The following is an 18,117-nucleotide window of genomic DNA, read 5'->3' as shown; positions in this document are numbered from 1 at the left end:
GCTTTTGGGTAAAAGCAAAAAGACTTTGATCTGATAGCCGGGCGTGGTGGCGCACGCCTTTAATCCCAGCACTCGGGAGGCAGAGGTAGGAGGATCGCCGAGAGTTCGAGGCCACCCTGAGACTACATAGTGAATTCCAGGTCAGCCTGAGCCAGAGTGAGACCCTAACTCGAAAAAACCAAAAAAAAAAAAAAAAAAAGACTTTGATTTGAGACTTGGCTCTATAAATAATCTGCTGTGTGACCCTGGGCATGTCGCTCAACCTCTCGGCCCCAGCAGCGCTGGCTATGGTGAGTATTCCAAGAGGGATAAAATGGCTAGGTAAGTGCATGCATGTAAAGCACTTGGCTTTGTGTAGGAAACAAGCTGATGTTCGATTCATAATGTACCAGCAGTACTTCTAGAGTTTCTGACAAGTTGTCTGCCTTGTACAGGGTCCAAGATTGACTAAGGGCATACTTTAGTAGGGCCCAAATGTGATAGCCAAGAGTGGAAAAAATTAAGATTTAAAAATACAACTGGGGCAGGAGAGATGGCTCAGTGGTTAAGGCGCTTGCCTGTGAAGCCTAAAGACCCAGGTTCGATTCTCCATAAGCCAGATGCACACGGTGGCGCATGCATCCGGAGTTCATTTGCAGTGACTAGAGGACCCTGGTGTACCTACTCTCTCTCAAATAAATAAAAATAAATATTTAAAAAATGAAACCCCAAAATTCTTAGCCATCGAACTTCAGGAAGATAACCCATCAGCAGCTTGGGCGGTGGGTGAACTGGTACCACTCAGCATTAGCCTCATGTGGGACTTGACAGAGACACAAATCGTTAGGACTCACCTAGGCCATCTGCGTCAGAATGTTGGTTGGGTCCAGAAACCTGTATTTTATTTTAGAAAGGTCTCCAGATGATTCTCATGTTCGCTAAAGTTTAAGACCACTGCCTTCAATGTCATCAGCAACATTCTGGGAAACATATCCACCTTCTGAGCTCTAAAGGCTGCCTCAAACCCCACTGACTTCCCAAATGATTTCTAACAGCCGCAACACGTCAATGCGCCGGGTGTTCCTCGGGGCTCGAAGCGTGAGTCTCTAGTGGGTCATATGGATAGTCATTTTACTGTCATAATTAGGCTGACAAAATACAAAATTGATGCAACTGATGTTATTTAAAAGACAACCCAATCATCCCTCACACGTTCCCTCTGTACCTGATTAGTGTGACACATGACCTAGAAATATTGTACCAATCTTTCCATGGCACCAAACAGAATCACTCCCAACTGGCTAGCGTCACAGCTGCCTGTGATCTTTCCAGTGGCCGTGGCAGGAAGAGGGGAAGGGAACCGTAGGTGTTTCCCTGTGTGTGGCAGACAGCAGCATTGGGTAGCGGTACTTCAGAACCCAGAATTTCCAGATCCTCCATTGGATCAGCCCAGTCATGCCTGGGTCCTAAGGCTTATGGGAGCCTACTACTGATTACGGTCAAGTGCCACCCTTTAACGGCCCACATCCAGTAACAGCTCAACACAGCTCAACATCGGCCCCTTCACTCAGCTCATTTCTACCAACCAGCAATGACAATGATTCAAAGGATGCTAAAATCTTTCCACCTGCCTCTGCATGACCTGAGAAGTTTACACAGGGAAATTCTTTCCTTTTTTAAAAAAATTAACTTAATTTTTTCTCAATTTTTAAAAAACATTTTCCACGATTATAAAAATATCCCATGTCCTTTTATATTCTTCAACTGAAAGAAAGGATCTGGGCTCAGGCCTTCCCCCCGCCAAGTTAGGGGGCTGCTTTATGTTAATAAAAACGCCTGGCACGACAGTACTCTGAATGCAACTTACCCTTCCAGACCTACTGAGGCGAACTGAATCTGGAAATCTATAGCATTACACAAGACATTTTAAATTTCATTAAATTTCTGTTGTGTGGTTTTAAATCATGGAGTGCAAGAGCAATCAGCACTTAGGGTATATTTATTACCTTAACAAATGTCAGATGATTGTGTCCAATGTTATCTATTATTTATGAATAATGAGGCCACAGGGCTGGAAATGACATGCTTTAATATGTCCAGAAGGTCAGGCGTAATGCAGTTTGCAGCCTTATAAATTCCTTGACACCGTCTTCCCTCCTAATAAAGCATCATTGGTGGCTGTCTGAACCAAACCTCCATTACTTCTATACAGTTCATAAGGACGGCCTCTGACTTCAGTGAAGAAATGTAATTATAGATATGTGTTTGAAAAGGGATGTGTCCTGTTAGAAATGTGAAATTTAAAAATAACGAGTGGGAGAATTCCAATTACTCCATTAAAAATGAACTCACTTTATAATCCCAATGCTGTAGACTTACAAGAGCTTAAGAAATATTAATTAAAGATGACAAACCTTTGTGTTGTCTACAATGGGCTTTCTGAAACTGAAGAAGCCCCTGCCTACTGCACAGCCAGTGAATTTGGATGTACCGAACTACATTTCACTAGTTTACCTTAGGGCCTTTCTGAGACTTAAAGGGCTAAGAGGATTATGTATGATAAAATCCGTGTGACTCCCATCAGCCCCTTCAGGAGCCCATGCACCTTGTAGGACTTACTTGTTACCGAAGAGGCTACTGCCTTTTCACGTCCTTTCTCTCTAGGGCAATGATTTGTACTGTGTGTTGTGAGCAAGCCCTACAGCATCTGAGGCCGTTCTCCTGTGTTGTGATGTTATGTTATTTCCTTAGGAAATGACCTGCTTTCTCTTCCTTGGTCCCCTGCTGACTGATCTGTTTATGAAACAATGAGGGTTGTGAATTTCATCATCTGAGGAGTCTTAGCAACCAGCAAACCTCAGGAAACTGGTTGTGGGAATAAAGTTTGTGAGACAAACTTTGTATTTTATTTATTAACATATTTGAGAGAGAGAAATAGGCAGGTAGAGAGAGAAAGAATGAACGGGCACGCCAGGGCTTCCAGCCCCTTCAAACAAACTCCAGCTGCATGTTCCCCCTTGTGCATCTGGTTTATGTGGGTCCTGGGGAATCAAACCTGAGTCCTTAGGCTTTGCAGGCAAGTGCTGTAACCGCTAAGCCATCTCTCCAGTCCTGTGAGACAAACTTTAATACTGCACAGAATCCAAACTACAAATGGACTCTTCACCATCCTCCTTCAAGGATGAATAGGATCCAGGTGAACAGAGTGCAGACGAATCTGCTCGAGAGTGAGCGTGTAACCACTCCAGATGTTCCATTATTAAGATCAGGTCTAGCCCAGCCCCTGGAATCCTTGAAAACTGCATTAAGCTTTCAGAAAATTTTGTCATTGTGTGTGGTTTTTGTAGAAAAGATGGGAGAGAATGGGAAGAAAAGAGACTGGTGTATGTCGGGGGGGGGGGGTAAGGGGGCGCGGGTGGTTACCATGTCACACCAGGAAAGAGAGGGCTTGAAAAAGCAGCTATAGAGTAAGGGTTTGCACTACCTCTGGAAGGTGAATTTATTTAATGCTCTGTGGTTCAAATTACTGTTTTTAAAAAGTGAAAGTTCAAGAATCTATAATCATAAGTTAAGTCTTTCATTTTTTTTTGAGAAAGTGGTAGTATGTAGAAAAAAGGTTTGGTGTGTATTTCTAGAAAATTTCCAGTGGTGGTGGTGCAGATTCAGAAAGCACAAGATAAATGGCTTTCTGCATGGCTGACACTGAACTTTTCCCCTTCTTCTACACTTTCCACAGTCATCTCGCCAAGACCTAAGATACGTTCAGCAGGTTGTCAAGAGAATACAAAATTAATTAGTTCAAATCTACATCCATGCCCATTACTGCTAACAGACAGTGGCTGTGGTCCACGTGGGTTCTCGGCCGCGACTTCTGCCTGACACCCACCCACCCAGGGTACCCCCACATTCTCCAAGGGCCCTGTGCCTACCTGACCTGCAGCAATGCTGTTTGACTCAGTCCTTCAAAGAAAAGCTAGAGACCACAAGGAGATTCTCAGAAATAATACAGTAAAGTCCTGGGTAGTATCTTTGATTACATTATCGTATTTTTAAATTTTTTATTTATTGGAGAGAGAGAGAGAATGGGCATGTCAGGGCTTCTAGCCACTACAAATGAATTCCAGACATGTGCCCCCTTGCGCATCTGGCTTACGTGGGTCCTGGGGAATTGAACCAAGGTCTTTTGGCTTTGCCGCTAAGCACCTTAACCGCTAAGCCATCTCTCCAGCCCTACATTATCATGTTTCCCCCCTCAGCCTCTCATGACTTCACACATCTGTCCTGGATGCAGTGTGTAAGGCACCACATTCCCCGGTGCTTTAATGCAAGTCACGGACACTCCAGTGTGGAGTTCAGCTTGCCTAGGCTTCACTCGGGCCAACGCTCTCAGTGTGGCAACGAGCAGGTGCCAGGAAAATGTCAGTAGTGTCTGTGACAGGCACTTTGGATCCAAATTAATTCAAGGTTCTATTTCCTAAACTTACTGGGTACAGGTAATCCATAACCACCTATGATTAAACAGTCATCTACTATCTATCATCTGCCAACCTCCCTCTCTTCATCTTTTCTTCCCTCCCCCTTCCTTGGGTGCCTGGCTTCCCATCACCTCTCATCCGGTTCCCTCACTGCCTGCAACGAAAGCTACAACCCCTTCGCATGACATTTAGGGCTCCACACTCCTATTTCAATCTCGACTCCCGTTCCTGCTCTCTATATACTTTATCGCTTAGTCATCCCACACGACTTTGCTTCTTTCTTATTACTCTCTGTGCTGGGACAGCTTCTGGAAGCTGCTCGTGCAATTTTAACTGCCTTGGAATGTCCTTCCTCCCCTGCCCCTTCCCACCTCTGAAATTCAGCTTTTCCTTCAACTCTTCCTTAGGCCTTTCCCCTAGCCCACCCCGCTCCTTGCCAGCCCATCGCACCTCCCTTTAACCCTGTTCGTGTTCTAGAACGATGGCTTTCTTGACTTCTCTTGGCCCCAGAGCATTCTTGAACACTCAGCATAGGACTTACATATATGTTTGCTGGGTGTTTGTTGAAGGAAGCAACAAAGGAAATTTTGCTGTTTAGCTTTTCTCTTTTTCTTTTTATTTTTGAGACTAGGGTTCTTATCACTATTATTAAACTTTTATTTGGGGTAAGGGAGGGATTTATCATGGTTTATTGTCTGTAAGTATAGAAGTTGTTAATTAAAAAATAATGGAAAAGAAAAAAGCTTTATTTTCAAGTTTTTTTGGGATTTCAGTCCTCCCCCCGCCCCGAAAAAAAAAAAAGCCATGGAAACAAACCATATCTGGCTCACCTAGCAGGTGATAAAAACTTGAGGTTAAAACGAATTGAAAACAAACAGGAGTTTGAGGCAGGAGTTTTAATTGGTTCCTGTGGAGGAACAGTTTGATTTCTGAGCCCTCCTTTCTTAAAAGTCGCATTAGAGGTAGCTATACACTTGAGACACCTAATGACCTTTAGCGACTCTCTTCTGAGGTTGCATATGATGGTAGAGTCTTTATCACAGGATGAGTTTTTACTTAAACTCCTTCGATATGTGTTCTTTTAGATTTCCCAGACTTAAAGGACAGATATAATCTAGAGGCTAGATTTTTATACTCTCGCTGACTAACTGCTTTGGAAGGGCTCATGTAGTAAAAACTGTAGGGTACTTGGTTAAATTTAAACTTCTGATGTCTTACAAAATATATACGTTTCACAGGTGGGTGTGGTGGTACATGCCTTTAACCTTAGTACTAGGCAGAGGTAGGAGGATTGTCAAGAGTTTGAGGACACTCTGAGACTACATAGTGAATTCCAGCCAGCCTGAACTAGAGTGAGGCCCTACCTGGAAAAACCAAAGGAAGTTTCATGACACTTGGGATATGTTAATAGCAGTCAGGTAGAGAAAAACACAGAAGGTACTTGGGGAAATTTTAGTTTTAGATAAGCAGTAGTATTTTAGGGAGAAGCAGGTGCCATGTAATATTCTGTATATGCTTATGAAAAAAAAAATCTATTCAGCTTTATCTAAATATTGAAAAAACAGTACTCAGGTTGTACAGGTGATGTTCAAACTGATCTGGGCATATGATATTCTGTTTAGTGATCTTACTCTTCTACTCAACAATGTGATGTTTCTAGTGACTTCCACAATATATACTTAAAAGTTTTGGTGGTTAGAATAGTTTAACAGTTACAAAAGTGGTATCAACTCTTTTTAGGATAGGTACCGCATAAGTTACAAATAAAAGTACCAATATTTTAAGAATTTTAGTTTCATTACCAGCACCAGCAGCAATGTACTTATCTATTTCATATAAAATTTGCAAGATACCTTCCCTCTAAGTGCCGTCCCCCCAAACAGAAATAAATGAACTGTACTTCAAACTAGATCCTCCATGCGTCAGGACTCCTCACTTTTGGTGTGTCTTTCCACCTAGTCCAGCTAATTTCAGGTTGATTAAGTGGAAATGAGAACTCACTGCTCCTCCCACGAGAGGCCTCCTCCTAAGTCAGAAGCCCTTCCTCTGGGGTCTCCTGAAGACCCGCCACACTCGACGGCTATGTCTACACGGGCCGTGATGGTAGTATAGTTATGCAGCTCAGAACGGCTTAGTGTTTATTTTTTATTTTACTTATTTTATTTTTGGAGAAAGTGTGACACACACACACAGAATTGGCATGCCAGGGCCTCAGCCAGTAAAACTGAACTCCAGAGATGCTTGCACCACCTAACAGGCACGTGCAACCTTGTGTTTGCCTCAACTCTGTGCATCTGGCTTATGTGGGATCTGGAGAGTCAAACCTGGGTCCGTAGGCTTCACAGGCAAGTGCCTTAACCACTAAGCCATCTCTCTAGCCCATGCATGCCTGCCTTCCTTCCTCCCTCCCTCTCTTCCTCTTTCTTTCCTGTCTGTCTTTTTTTTTTGGTTTTTGAGGTAGGGTCTTTCTCTAGCCCTGGCTGATCTGGAATTCACTATAGAGTCTCAGGGTGGCCTCGAACTCATGGCGATCCTCCTACCTCTGCCTCCTAAGTGCTGGAATTAAAGGTGTGTGCCACCACACCCAGCCAATATATGTGTTTACTTTTAAATTTTGATTTATTTATTTATTTATTTTTAAGGTATGTGCCACCATGCCAAGCTTATTTTTTATTTATTTATTAGAGACAGAAGGAGAGAGAGAAAGAGAGAGAGAGAGAGAGAAAGAGAGAGAGAGAGAGGAAGGAGGGAGGGAGGGAAGAAAGAAAGAAAGAAAGAAAGAAAGAAAGAAAGAAAGAAAGAAAGAAAGAAAGAAAGAAAGAAAGAAGGAAAGAATATGTGCATGCCAGGGTCATTAGCCACTGGAAACAAACTCCAGATGCATGTACCACCTGGTGCATCTGGCTTATGTGGGACGTGGAGAATCAAACCTGGGCCCTTAGGCTTTGCAGGCAAGTACCTTAACTGCTAAGCCATCTCTCCAGACCTATTTTTAAAAATATATTTCATTTACTTATTTGAGATAGAGGTAGAGAAAGAAAGAGAGAGACAGAGAATGGGTGTGCCAAGGCCTCCAGCCACTACAAATGAACTGCAGACGTATGTGCCATCTTGTGCATCTGACTTATATTGGTACTGGGGAATTGAACCAGGGTCCTTCAGCTTTGCAGGCAAGTGCCTTAACCTTTAAGCCATCTTCTCAAGCCCCCGTGTGTTTATTTTTCAAATGAAGCTCAGGCTATTAATACTAGAATTTGCTAGCATTATGGGAAAATTAAGACATAAATCCTGTACCTGAGCCTCTGGATTTTCCTCATTTTCCTGCCTGCTGATATACTGCTGCAATGACATTAGTGTTGAAGAAAAGGACTAAAGAAAAATAGCTGCTGCTTATTTACAGCCAAGTGGCCTTCTCTTGTCTAGTGCCCATTCTTAAAACTGACTGTGCATGGTGTCTCCTTGTTCACAAGCATCGTGGTAGCTCCACTTTCATGTGTAATTGTTTAAAGGCAATTTGATAGGCCTTGGTCAGGAACTGTGTGTATTTCACTGGGATGGCCCAGAATTCCTCATTGGCATCCAAACTGCACTACAGACCCAATAATCAATTTTGCTTGAGACACTTCAGAAAACTTTTTTTTGGTTATAGTTTGTTACTGAAGAAACAGCAACAAAAACCTGACCCATATATAGGAGTGAGAAAAATGAGAGATGTTTATTTTCATCATATATTACTGCCATCAGAAATAATTTTCTCTGTACATAAAATCACTTACACATGACTTGATAGAAATCAAGGCATTTCCTTTCCCTTTTCCTTTAAATTCCAAATTAGGTAGATTTTAAGCCCTGGCAAATGTTAAAAATGTGAGAGTCATTGAGGGGTGTTCCTGACTTGAGTTGGTCAGTAGGGAATGTTTGGCTCCAAGGGGAGTGGATCATAGAGTGAGCAGAAGCAAAGGTCAGAGGACAGTATTGTCCGGACAGGGGCGCATGCCCAAGCAATGCCTTCCTGCGTGGATGCCAGGGAGGCTGGTGGGGAACAGAGGAGCCAGAGGGAAATTCTCCCTGGCCCTCAGATTGGTTAATGGTGAGCTGCTATCTAGACTAGAGTGCTCATGGCTGGCATGGAGAGCAACATGCCACATATCTAATAACCTTAGGGAGGCTAATGTCTTTTTTAGTCTAAACCCATTTTTCTTTAAATTCCTACTTGATCAAATGTCCTATCCCCAACCTGAAAGCTTGGTTGCTAGGGAATGTATCAAAAGGCCATGGGATTGTCGAATTATAAAACTGTTATGCATGCATTAACTTGGTTTTGCAATGCCCAGCCAACCTAGCTTTGGCAGTCATCGAACCCTCTTTGGAGTGCCAGGGACAATATTCCTGGTAGTAGTTTTCTCCTGTTTAAACTGCTCTAAGCCAGTATTTCCCACTCATTAGTCAGTCAAGGCCCAGTCTATAATGTTAGTCAGGTCAGCGAGTCTCACCTATCTTGTTACTTACTCACCATTTTCAGATTCCTATTGTTTCTAGTATTATTGATTTTTTTTCTGTTTAAAAATATTTTTAATTATTTATTTGCAAACAGAGGGAGGCAGGGAGAAGAGAGATAGTTAGAGAGAGAGAGAGAGAGGATTCACCAGGGCCAGTAGCTGCTGCAAACAAACTGAAACAGATGCATGTTCTAGCCTGTGCATCTGGATTTACGTGGGTACTGGGGAGTCGAACCAGGGTTGTTAGGCCTTGCAGACAAGTGCCTTAGCTTCTGAGCCATCTCTCCAACCCCAATAATGTCTTATTTAAATTACCTTTGAAATGTATTTCAGGTGGAAACTTTATAAGGCTGCCAGGAATAGAAACAAACATCACTTTTTATGGGCAGAAAATAACCACTAAAATTAACTGAGAGAAAAGCAGCATTGGTTGCCAATAGTTGCAAGACAAAGCAGGAACCTACAGCCCATTCTCTTTGTCCAACAGGCATGCAGCAAGTTGACGAGGCGTTAATGATACAGTACCAAATGGAGGCTATTCCTTGACATCCTCAAGATGGAAAGAGAAAATATTAGGGCACAATGTCCCTCCAATGACTTGGTAGTCTTGAAGGCCATGGTGTCATCCCACTTGGAGGCAATACTGTCACCGGATAAATACCAATGTTGATGAACTCTGATTCCCGTGAATGTACCCAGGGTTGTTATAAAGCGTGGGCTTCACAGACTTTATGATTTCTCAAAGTAAAAACGCTTATACAAATAGCTTGTACATCAATTTAAAATACAGCCTACAACTACTATGCATTTTATCTTAAATCATTTGTTTAATCTTTAATTAACTTCTGTTTCTTCATATTTTCCTTGTCTATAATTATCATATCATCTTTACTAAATGTCATCAAGTGATAAAATCTTAAAGACTTCCCAAAATGAGTAAGTATACAACATCCCAGTATTATTCATGGAATGAGGATATCCATTTCTGTATTTACTGTCTCATTTACAGGAGGTACCAGAATGGCCACTCACTCCTAGGTTGTTTAACCTAAAAGAGAAAGCTCTTCTTTTCTGTGGGGAGGCGTGGTTGGGGAGTAAGCCAGATCTAAAAATAAACTGGGTTTTCTCTCTTATTTATATGTAATTAGAGTCCCTTTGTAACTATCCATTACCACCTCAATAGTTATTGGATGAATGAATAATTTATATTTTTAGATGTGGCAGAACCAAGAAAGAAGTCGTCAGGGCTGCATCCAATTTATCAAGCTGGTGATTACAAGGCTGGCTGAGAGGCTCCAGACATCTAGGGACCCAGAGATAAAACAGAGCGCTTGGCTGTGTTTTTTTTTACTAATGAACCCACGGCTTGAAAGATATCAGGCAATTTTTAAAGAAAAGCGGCAAGGACACGAGACATTAGACGAGGCCAGCAGGGGTAATGAAGGGCAAGGCCAGTTACTGAGAAGGAAAATTACTTCATTTTCTATGATAATACTTCTGTGTACCTTGCAGGCCTCTTCTCACACTTTGTTAGTGTGACTTTACACACACACACACACACACACACACACACACACACACACGGCACCTGAATGCTACTCACAGTGCAGAAGGGAAGAGCCTTGGAACGTTCCGTGGGGGGCAGAGGGCTTGGGTCTATTATTTTGAAGGGGGAGGCTAAGAACAATGGCAGCAGAAGGGGGTGAGACTGCAAGGTGAGGACAGGTTTTGACAGAGGCGCGGGATGCACAGGGTTAAAACCAAGACCAGAGACATGGCGGGAAAAGAAAGGAAAAGGGAAGCAAACATACTCTGGAAGTGCAAGACGGTTTGCAAGTGGGACCAAAAAAAAAAAAAAAAACAAACCCACAAAAAACAAACCGGGCCCAGCCCAAGTGCCATGGACAGAGGGTCTCGGTTAAGCCCTCAGCACGAGACACTTAGCTCCTCCTCAGCAAGCTGGTCAGAGGACACGTTTGCTGCTTAGCAGGGGACACACAGGTCAAGTATCTCAGAAACAATTCCAGAGTATCTTTAGCTCCCGAAGCTGGGGCACACAAATGTCACATTGCCGTGAGACAGCCCAATGGGGGAAAAGCGCCTGGCAGAGGCCCTGAAGATACCAACCCGGCCACTCAGGCATTGCCAGGAGATGCCACACCCACGGATGTGACGTCATCGGAGCACTGACATTAGGGAATGGGAAGAAGCAAGGGGACCACAGATTGGCTAGGTTAAGGGACATCGGAGTGAGTCAGAAAAGGAACGAGACTTTTCCAACAGTAACGCCATCACCAAGTCATACCACACAGGTGCTGGGCAAAACAAAACGAAAGATTGAAATAAATCATGGACGGTCAACAGAAAGGTAATTCGGAGCAAAGGGAAATTAAAAATCATAAAAGTCATGGCACAGGGAACATTGAGATAATACCATTTTTTTTTTTTCGATTTCTGCGTAACAGCTCATTGACATTGCCCCATCAGTCATAAAACTAAATTGTCAAAAATCAAGCTCCGATTTGACAGGGCAAGGCAAGGAGTCACAGCACAAGAACAGTGATCATGTGACACACCCATGCAGTCACCTCTGCCACCATTGTCTGACAACACGTAGACTGCTTCCAGCTGCGTCAGGGCTCATAATAAGACCCAAGAGAACGAACAAGGCCGAATCCTAAAACGATCCGTCACCGTGTTAATTGGACTCTTTGCGAACCTCCATTCCTGGGGGGGGGGAGCTAATGGCCCCCTTTCCCGGGGAAGCGCAGAGAAAAGGACTGCAACCCACTGCTAGGTGCGTGTCTGCTGAGCCTCAGGCTTTACCGGAGACTGTCACGGAGTCGTCTCTTCTGCGGATCGCAGCCGAGGCCCACGTGTCCCGAAGCGCCCATGCTGGGGCTTGTGGCCTGGCTGGCGATGTCACCTGCCCCTGCCCCGGGTGATTTCTCAGGCTGGTGGGGACGACAATCCCTCCTACTTTTAAAGAGGCTGACGAGATGAAACCGGCTTTGTTCTTTCTTTAAATAGACTCGGGACAGGGCATGCTACAGCACGGAGGTGTGGGGGATCATGATAAAACTGGTTAAGGGGACACAGTGAAGAACGGGATGAAAGGGGCTCAGCTTCACAGTCAGGCTCGGGAAGCAGACTGCAGAGTGCTTGCGGGGGAGGGGCGTGAAAATCCAGCCCCCCCTCCCCCCAGAAGGATTCCATCCAGGTTAAACTGGAAATGGGAATGCAGCCGGCGACAGGGCAGCGCCCGGCACAGACTGTCTTCGGAGGGTCGTGGTCGCTTGCTCTACCCTCGAAACTCCCGCCCTGGCTGGGACGAAACTCTTGAAGACATATAGAAGGAAACGATTCTGAATGGGGGCGGGGGCGAAGAAACGACAGCTCAGCAACATAAGTGGGCTTTTCAGGCTCTGATTTGCAAGACTGCGTTTTGGACAAGTAAAGGCCTCTCTGGGCGCAGCTGAAGTTACCAGAAGCAGCAAACGGAGAAGAGACGCGACATTTCCTGCCTGGAGTCCAGCACAGAAAGCAAAGGAGAATTTAGGACAGTTCACAGTAGAGCCCCTTTCATCTAGGTGCCTTCCTTCCCGTTTCATATGCAGAGCGATTCTGGTTCGTCAAATAGCATATTTTTGTTTCGGCTCTCGACCTCTCCGGGGCAGTTACAGTAGTCTGAGGACCAGAGCCCTATTCAAATTCCGCCCCGCGTGACAGGGTGGGATGTCACCAGGGAGAAGAAAAGACTTTGCCCCAGTTCTCAGTTCACCGATCAGCGGGTTTTTTTCTTTTTCTTTTCTTTTTTTTTTTTTTTTTGGTTTTTCGAGGTAGGGTCTCACTCTGGTCCAGGCTGACCTGGAATTAACTCTGTCATCTCAGGGTGGCCTTGAACTCATGGCGATCCTCCTACCTCTGCCTCCCAAGTACTGGGATTAAAGGTGTGCGCCACCACGCCCGGCTCGGGTTTTTTTCTTTTTTCTTTACTCCCATTGCTTTCATTTATATGGCATTTTATGATAAGACAGTGGGAAAGGGCCCAAAAAAAAGATTAAAAAATAATAGCATGAAACTAAGAGGAGTGGAGCGTTGGCTTTGGGTCAAGCCACTCCTCTTCTGGGCAGATGAGGCTCTGAGGAGGAGGAGGTGTTTGGTGGCATGGCTTCGTCGGGATGGGGGATAAACTGAGGAACAAGCACAGAGCTTGGGTTGCAGTCTTTCCTGAGACGCTCCCAATCCTAGTGTAATGGAGGGTCAATGATGGTACTGGAGTTCAGCTGGAAGCAGTTACATGGTCCTCCCCTCTTCCCCACCCCTCACCCCCCCAGAGGAAGAGGTATTTCCAAGGCCTTACCCTTCTTGTCTTGAAGGTTATGGGAAGACACCGCCCCCAAAGGTTCTGTGCTGCCAGGAGACATGAGCAGATCCTTCCAGTCCAGCATGCCTCCCCTAGACTCATACCCCTCTCGAGATGCCGAATCGGACGTGGTGGTGCTGGGCAAGAGAGAACTGGCGTGCCCTGTTTTCATCACAAATACAGTTAGGGAGACATCACCGGAGACCACATTCCCTCTGCTTAGAGGCCAGGATGTGGGACGCCCACACCCACCATGGCTGAGCGGTGAGGACGCCTTAGAAATGTCGGGAGGCTTGCTGGCCGGGGCAGGGCAGGGTGTCTTCAGTCAAAGGTCTCTTGTACTTTAGGAGATGAGGGTTAGATCCTGCCTACCTCAGCAACTAGCTGCCAAGTGAACCCTGTCCTTTGCTAAACCATGGGGACGACGACACTTGCTTGTCTTGGGAAGATAAGTTGACATGATGGTTAGAGTATCTAGCACAGTGACTGATCTACATAAAAGTTCAGGCAAATACAGGCATCTTCTCTGGGGGGTCCAAGTGGCAGCATTAAAGACACAGTATATCCACTCTGGGCACATGGCTGGTGACTGATGGGGCAGGGAGAGGGTCGGGGTGGCCTTCACCCCCATCACAGATAACCCAGAGGTCCACACCGTGTCTCACGTCAGCTCAACCTCACAGGCATTCCCCGTGCTCCTTTCTGTAGGGACCTCTCCCCACCCCCTTCCCTGGCCTTTCCTGCTCCATGTTGTTACGGCTGTCTATGTCTTTTGTATCTTGTTCCGATCAAGCTGGGCTCAGGGTTTCCTGACTTGGGTTGATGAGGGACTACTCGGGCAGCCTCACTGGCTGAGATCATTCAAACTAGCAGAAGAGGGTTTGAGCTGTGAGGAAGCCCACCACAGCGCAAGGCCAGAAGGATGGAGACACTGGGAGTTTCGGCAGACAGCCTGCAAACACATTCATAAACTCTCTCTCTCTCTCTCTCTCTCTCTCTCTCTCTCTCTCTCTCTCTCTCTCTCTCTCTCTCTCTCTCTCCCTCCCTCTCCACCACTCCACAGGATGAAATGTGGTTGTATCAGGTCCTTTGATCTAAGCTGTCACGATGATTTAAAGAAGTCCAACTGGCTGTCTTCTCTTGGAGAAATAAAATACAGCTCTTCTGTGATTTTCAAGTGGAGTCTACAGCTTCCTTACGAAACCTCTTGAACCGTTTTTAAAAAGACATCATCATTTGGATGTGGTGACTCATGTCTGTAATCCCCCCAGCACCCAGGAAGCTAAAGCAGGAGGATTGCCATGAGCTCAAGGCCAGCCTGGTCTACAGAGCAAATTCCAGGCTAGCCTGGGAAACACCAAGACAACGACTATTGCCTTGTATAATCAGGGCCTTTAGTAGAAAAAAAAATTCAGTATAACTGCCAAAATTGTAGGTTCAAGACATGATCACTTTGTATGTAATAAATCTAACAGCCACCAGAAAGATAGATACTGATGATAAATGCATCACTTTCTGGTTTTCATTCATAATTAATATCACGGGCTAGGACCCTAGGAAGCCTCAACATTACAAGTTACAAATAACACATTTAACAAAAGAGCTTTTCATCTGGGAATTTTACCCACCAGGAAAAAGCAGGCTAAGAGGCTCATTCATGTAAGCTATGGTGATTTCTCTGGAAACGTCAGCCTCAAACACCGCTGCAGCAAAGCTTCAGTCACATGTAAGAAAGCCCCTCTCTATAAAGACCTTGTGTGGCTCCCACACAGCTTCAAACATCTGCTCTGTTGAAAATAGTCTGCTTCATATGTCATTGCTAAACCTATGCTCATTTAAGAGTCCAGGAATGCTTGATTCTAGACTTTCTGCATTTCCAAATTCCATGCTTCAGAACACCGATGGAGAACAGGGGCAGGAGAACCAGCGTGAGCAGTACAAACAACGAATTTCCTTTTTGCTTATATTGAGGTCTAGAGCATAGTCTCTACTTCCGGATCCGAATTCAAGACTGCTTAAAAATATATATGGCTAAAAAAAAAAAAAAAAAAAAAAAAAAAAGGGTATGTGCAGCCAAAGACAATTCAGTGCCCAGCATTAAGAAAATAATTAGAAATAACTTTGTAGGGAGTTAGAACTGAGCACCTGCCCCAGCAAGTAGCAAGAATTTCTTTCGCCTGAATTGATATGCACGCTGGGCACTTTCAGTTTAACTGTGGTCAAGGGGCAATTTGATGGTGATGCCCTAAGTATGGTTTAGGGAGTACATTTCTTAATATGGTAATCTAGGGGAATATATGCCTAAGGGAGACATTTTCTGTGCAAAGATTTCCTGGACCATATGCTGCAAAACATGGAAAACTCATTGGTAATAGAAAGCTATGGCTACAAGAGGAAATTAATGTGGACCAGATGGTAGTTAGATAGGAAAATGTTTTACACAAATGTGAGAAATCAGCCTTTTTCCTTATCACCGATGTGTTAGCCTAATACCCACCACATCTTGGTTTTCTTTATGTAAATCTAGAGAAACCACGCATGCGATTTACTCAACAGAAAAGGCACGGCATAGGCTGGTAATCTTTGTCCTTGTGCTCCGGGATAGAGAGCGCATGCCAGTGGCAACTCACAGGAGTGACGCCTAATTCCCGAGCTTTAGAAACTCTACTACTGAAATGACCACTTAGTAGCAGCCTTCATGCGAGATCAGTCTTAGGTCTCATCACCCACTAACGTTCACAGGGCTGTAAAGAAGCCACTTACGTTCTTTCTCATAATTTGAATTTAGGGGCTATATTACTTTCGTGCAGCGCTTATGAAACTTTGCAACCAAAATCATGCCATCAAAAACAGGCAGTCATTTGCGGGTGTATGTCAATTGTATGTCAATATACTTGTAAGTATCTTTTGTCAGCCCAGTAGGAAAGGATGAAATTTAACTAATGGAGCTTATACATGCATTTAAGCAGTTAAACTTTGGTGCATCGTATTGTTTCTCTATATCTACAGTCACAATATTGCGATTCCAGGGGTTAGAGACCCTTCAAGCTACTCTAACAGAGTTACAACGCTAGTAGACGATTAGCCACAGAAGAGACATAGACTAAAAAGCAAGAGGAAGAAAGAAAATACTCAGGGCCCAATTCACTAAAAGGGGTTTTTGCATATGTAACTGATGTTGCATAGAACATTTGCCAAAAGAGAGTTTGCATGGTGCACTACAATGGTCCCTTTTTATCTGAGAAGGAGATTCCGGTTTTGTGGTTTGTTCTCTGGGCCTACACACAGCCACATAGTGCAGGACATGCATTTTGGGCTCAGCTTCCTTATCTACATACACGCTTGAGGAAATAGCAATTTAGTCCTTCCTCAGATGCTGCAGATGCTCCTCCTAGTCCAGTCCTGAGACACAGAAGACACTCAGTAAGACTGGCTGGTAAACTAAGTCTATTCTTAGTTGATTAACTCTAAAATAGTCATCTCGTATAATCGTTTATACACATAGAGTACCATCTGGACCGTTTCTCATTTTGATGGTCTCTTAATTACCTGACCACTTCACAATGAATAGATTCAGCCTGAAATGATCATTAGCCAAAAGGAACTCATCTTTAGTTTCCTTAAACCAAGAACTGAGGACAAGTAGGCACTGCCCTTTATATAGAAGAATTAATAAGCACTTGTCCATTTGAAGGAGAGATGAAAGATCCACATGTGGAAACTGATCTTTTTCATAAAGAGCCTCGCATTGTTTAATTATTTTATCTGTATGAACAATTCCATGGGAGCTAAAACTGGTCCGTATAGTTGATGAAAACTAGAAAGGTTGCTCGTTCACTTAATTTCAAGGTCCGAATTCCTCAATATCTGATAAAGATTATTCAATTATAAGCAACGACTGCCAGGTATGGCATTGGAAAAGAGCAGGTGCTAAGTGGATTTTCTTTCTGAAGGCGAAAGGTAAGCGAGATGACATTTGCCTTCTCAGCAATTTTCTTCTAGTCTGTGGTGTTCAATATCCTGGCCAGAGTCACAGATGAGAGAATGTTAAAGGGGGCTGAATTCTGTGAGCCCCCCACTCCACCCAGTCACTCATTGTGAGGGACTCATTTTCCATATTGCACAGCTTGGTTTTAAGACGACCTTTAAGACTTCAAGAGGGTTTCTACTTACACTCTTGACACATGGAATGAACACATTTGTAGATGTCTTGAGCATTTGTATGGGTCACAAGTCTACACTGTTTTCCATTCTAATTTTTTCTTCCTTTATACGATAGGGTATACCCTGTGTTTAAAGTCTGTCTTGTAACTGTTAGGTTGTTGCATATCTGAAACACACACTATACACAGCTGAACCCATAGTCACCTTTAAAATGCGAAAGCTTAAATCTGCCATTAGGCAGACGTCTTACCACAGCATATATATTTAAAACCACAAACTTTACACCTTAATAAGTATTGGGGGGGGGTACTTTGACAGATATAACTGAGACAGCTGCGTTGTTAACTTTCATATAGAGAGTGAAGAACACTGTTCATGAGCTTAGATGCGGTGCTTGTGTCTCTTGGGTGGAGAATGATTGAAGAATCCTGCCTAGGTATCATTTTCACTCTGTCAGTCTTCCTCGTCTAAATCTGAGAAATCTCACCGAGAGTATGTTTAAATATTCATATGTTTTGTAAGCTTCGATTTCAATGGCAATTTCATGCTTTCTTGCAAAGTTTTGTGCACTACGAATCTGGTGTCTGCACTCTATTCAGTGGTTTCCCTGTGAGGAGGATTATCCTGACAAGCG

At 44.0% G+C, this 18,117-nt stretch overlaps 1 protein-coding gene across 3 annotated transcripts in view; it reads right to left on the bottom strand.

Moving 5' to 3' along the window:
- The window catches only part of Sema6a (semaphorin 6A), a 130,887-nt gene that overhangs the window by 10,013 nt on the left and 102,757 nt on the right, over window positions 1–18,117 (bottom strand). For 2 of the 3 annotated variants that reach the window (XM_004651556.2, XM_045133261.1), the window contains one exon: window positions 13,317–13,481. The exons of the other annotated variant lie outside the window; for it this stretch is intronic. In XM_004651556.2, coding sequence (XP_004651613.1) covers window positions 13,317–13,481 — 165 coding nt within the window. The remainder of the gene's footprint in view (window positions 1–13,316; window positions 13,482–18,117) is intronic. 3 annotated transcript variants of the gene reach the window in all.

The sequence above is a fragment of the Jaculus jaculus genome, chromosome 14, assembly GCF_020740685.1.
Source record: "Jaculus jaculus isolate mJacJac1 chromosome 14, mJacJac1.mat.Y.cur, whole genome shotgun sequence".
Taxonomy (NCBI): Eukaryota; Metazoa; Chordata; class Mammalia; order Rodentia; family Dipodidae; genus Jaculus; species Jaculus jaculus.
This window is presented reverse-complemented; position numbering and strand designations above follow the sequence as displayed.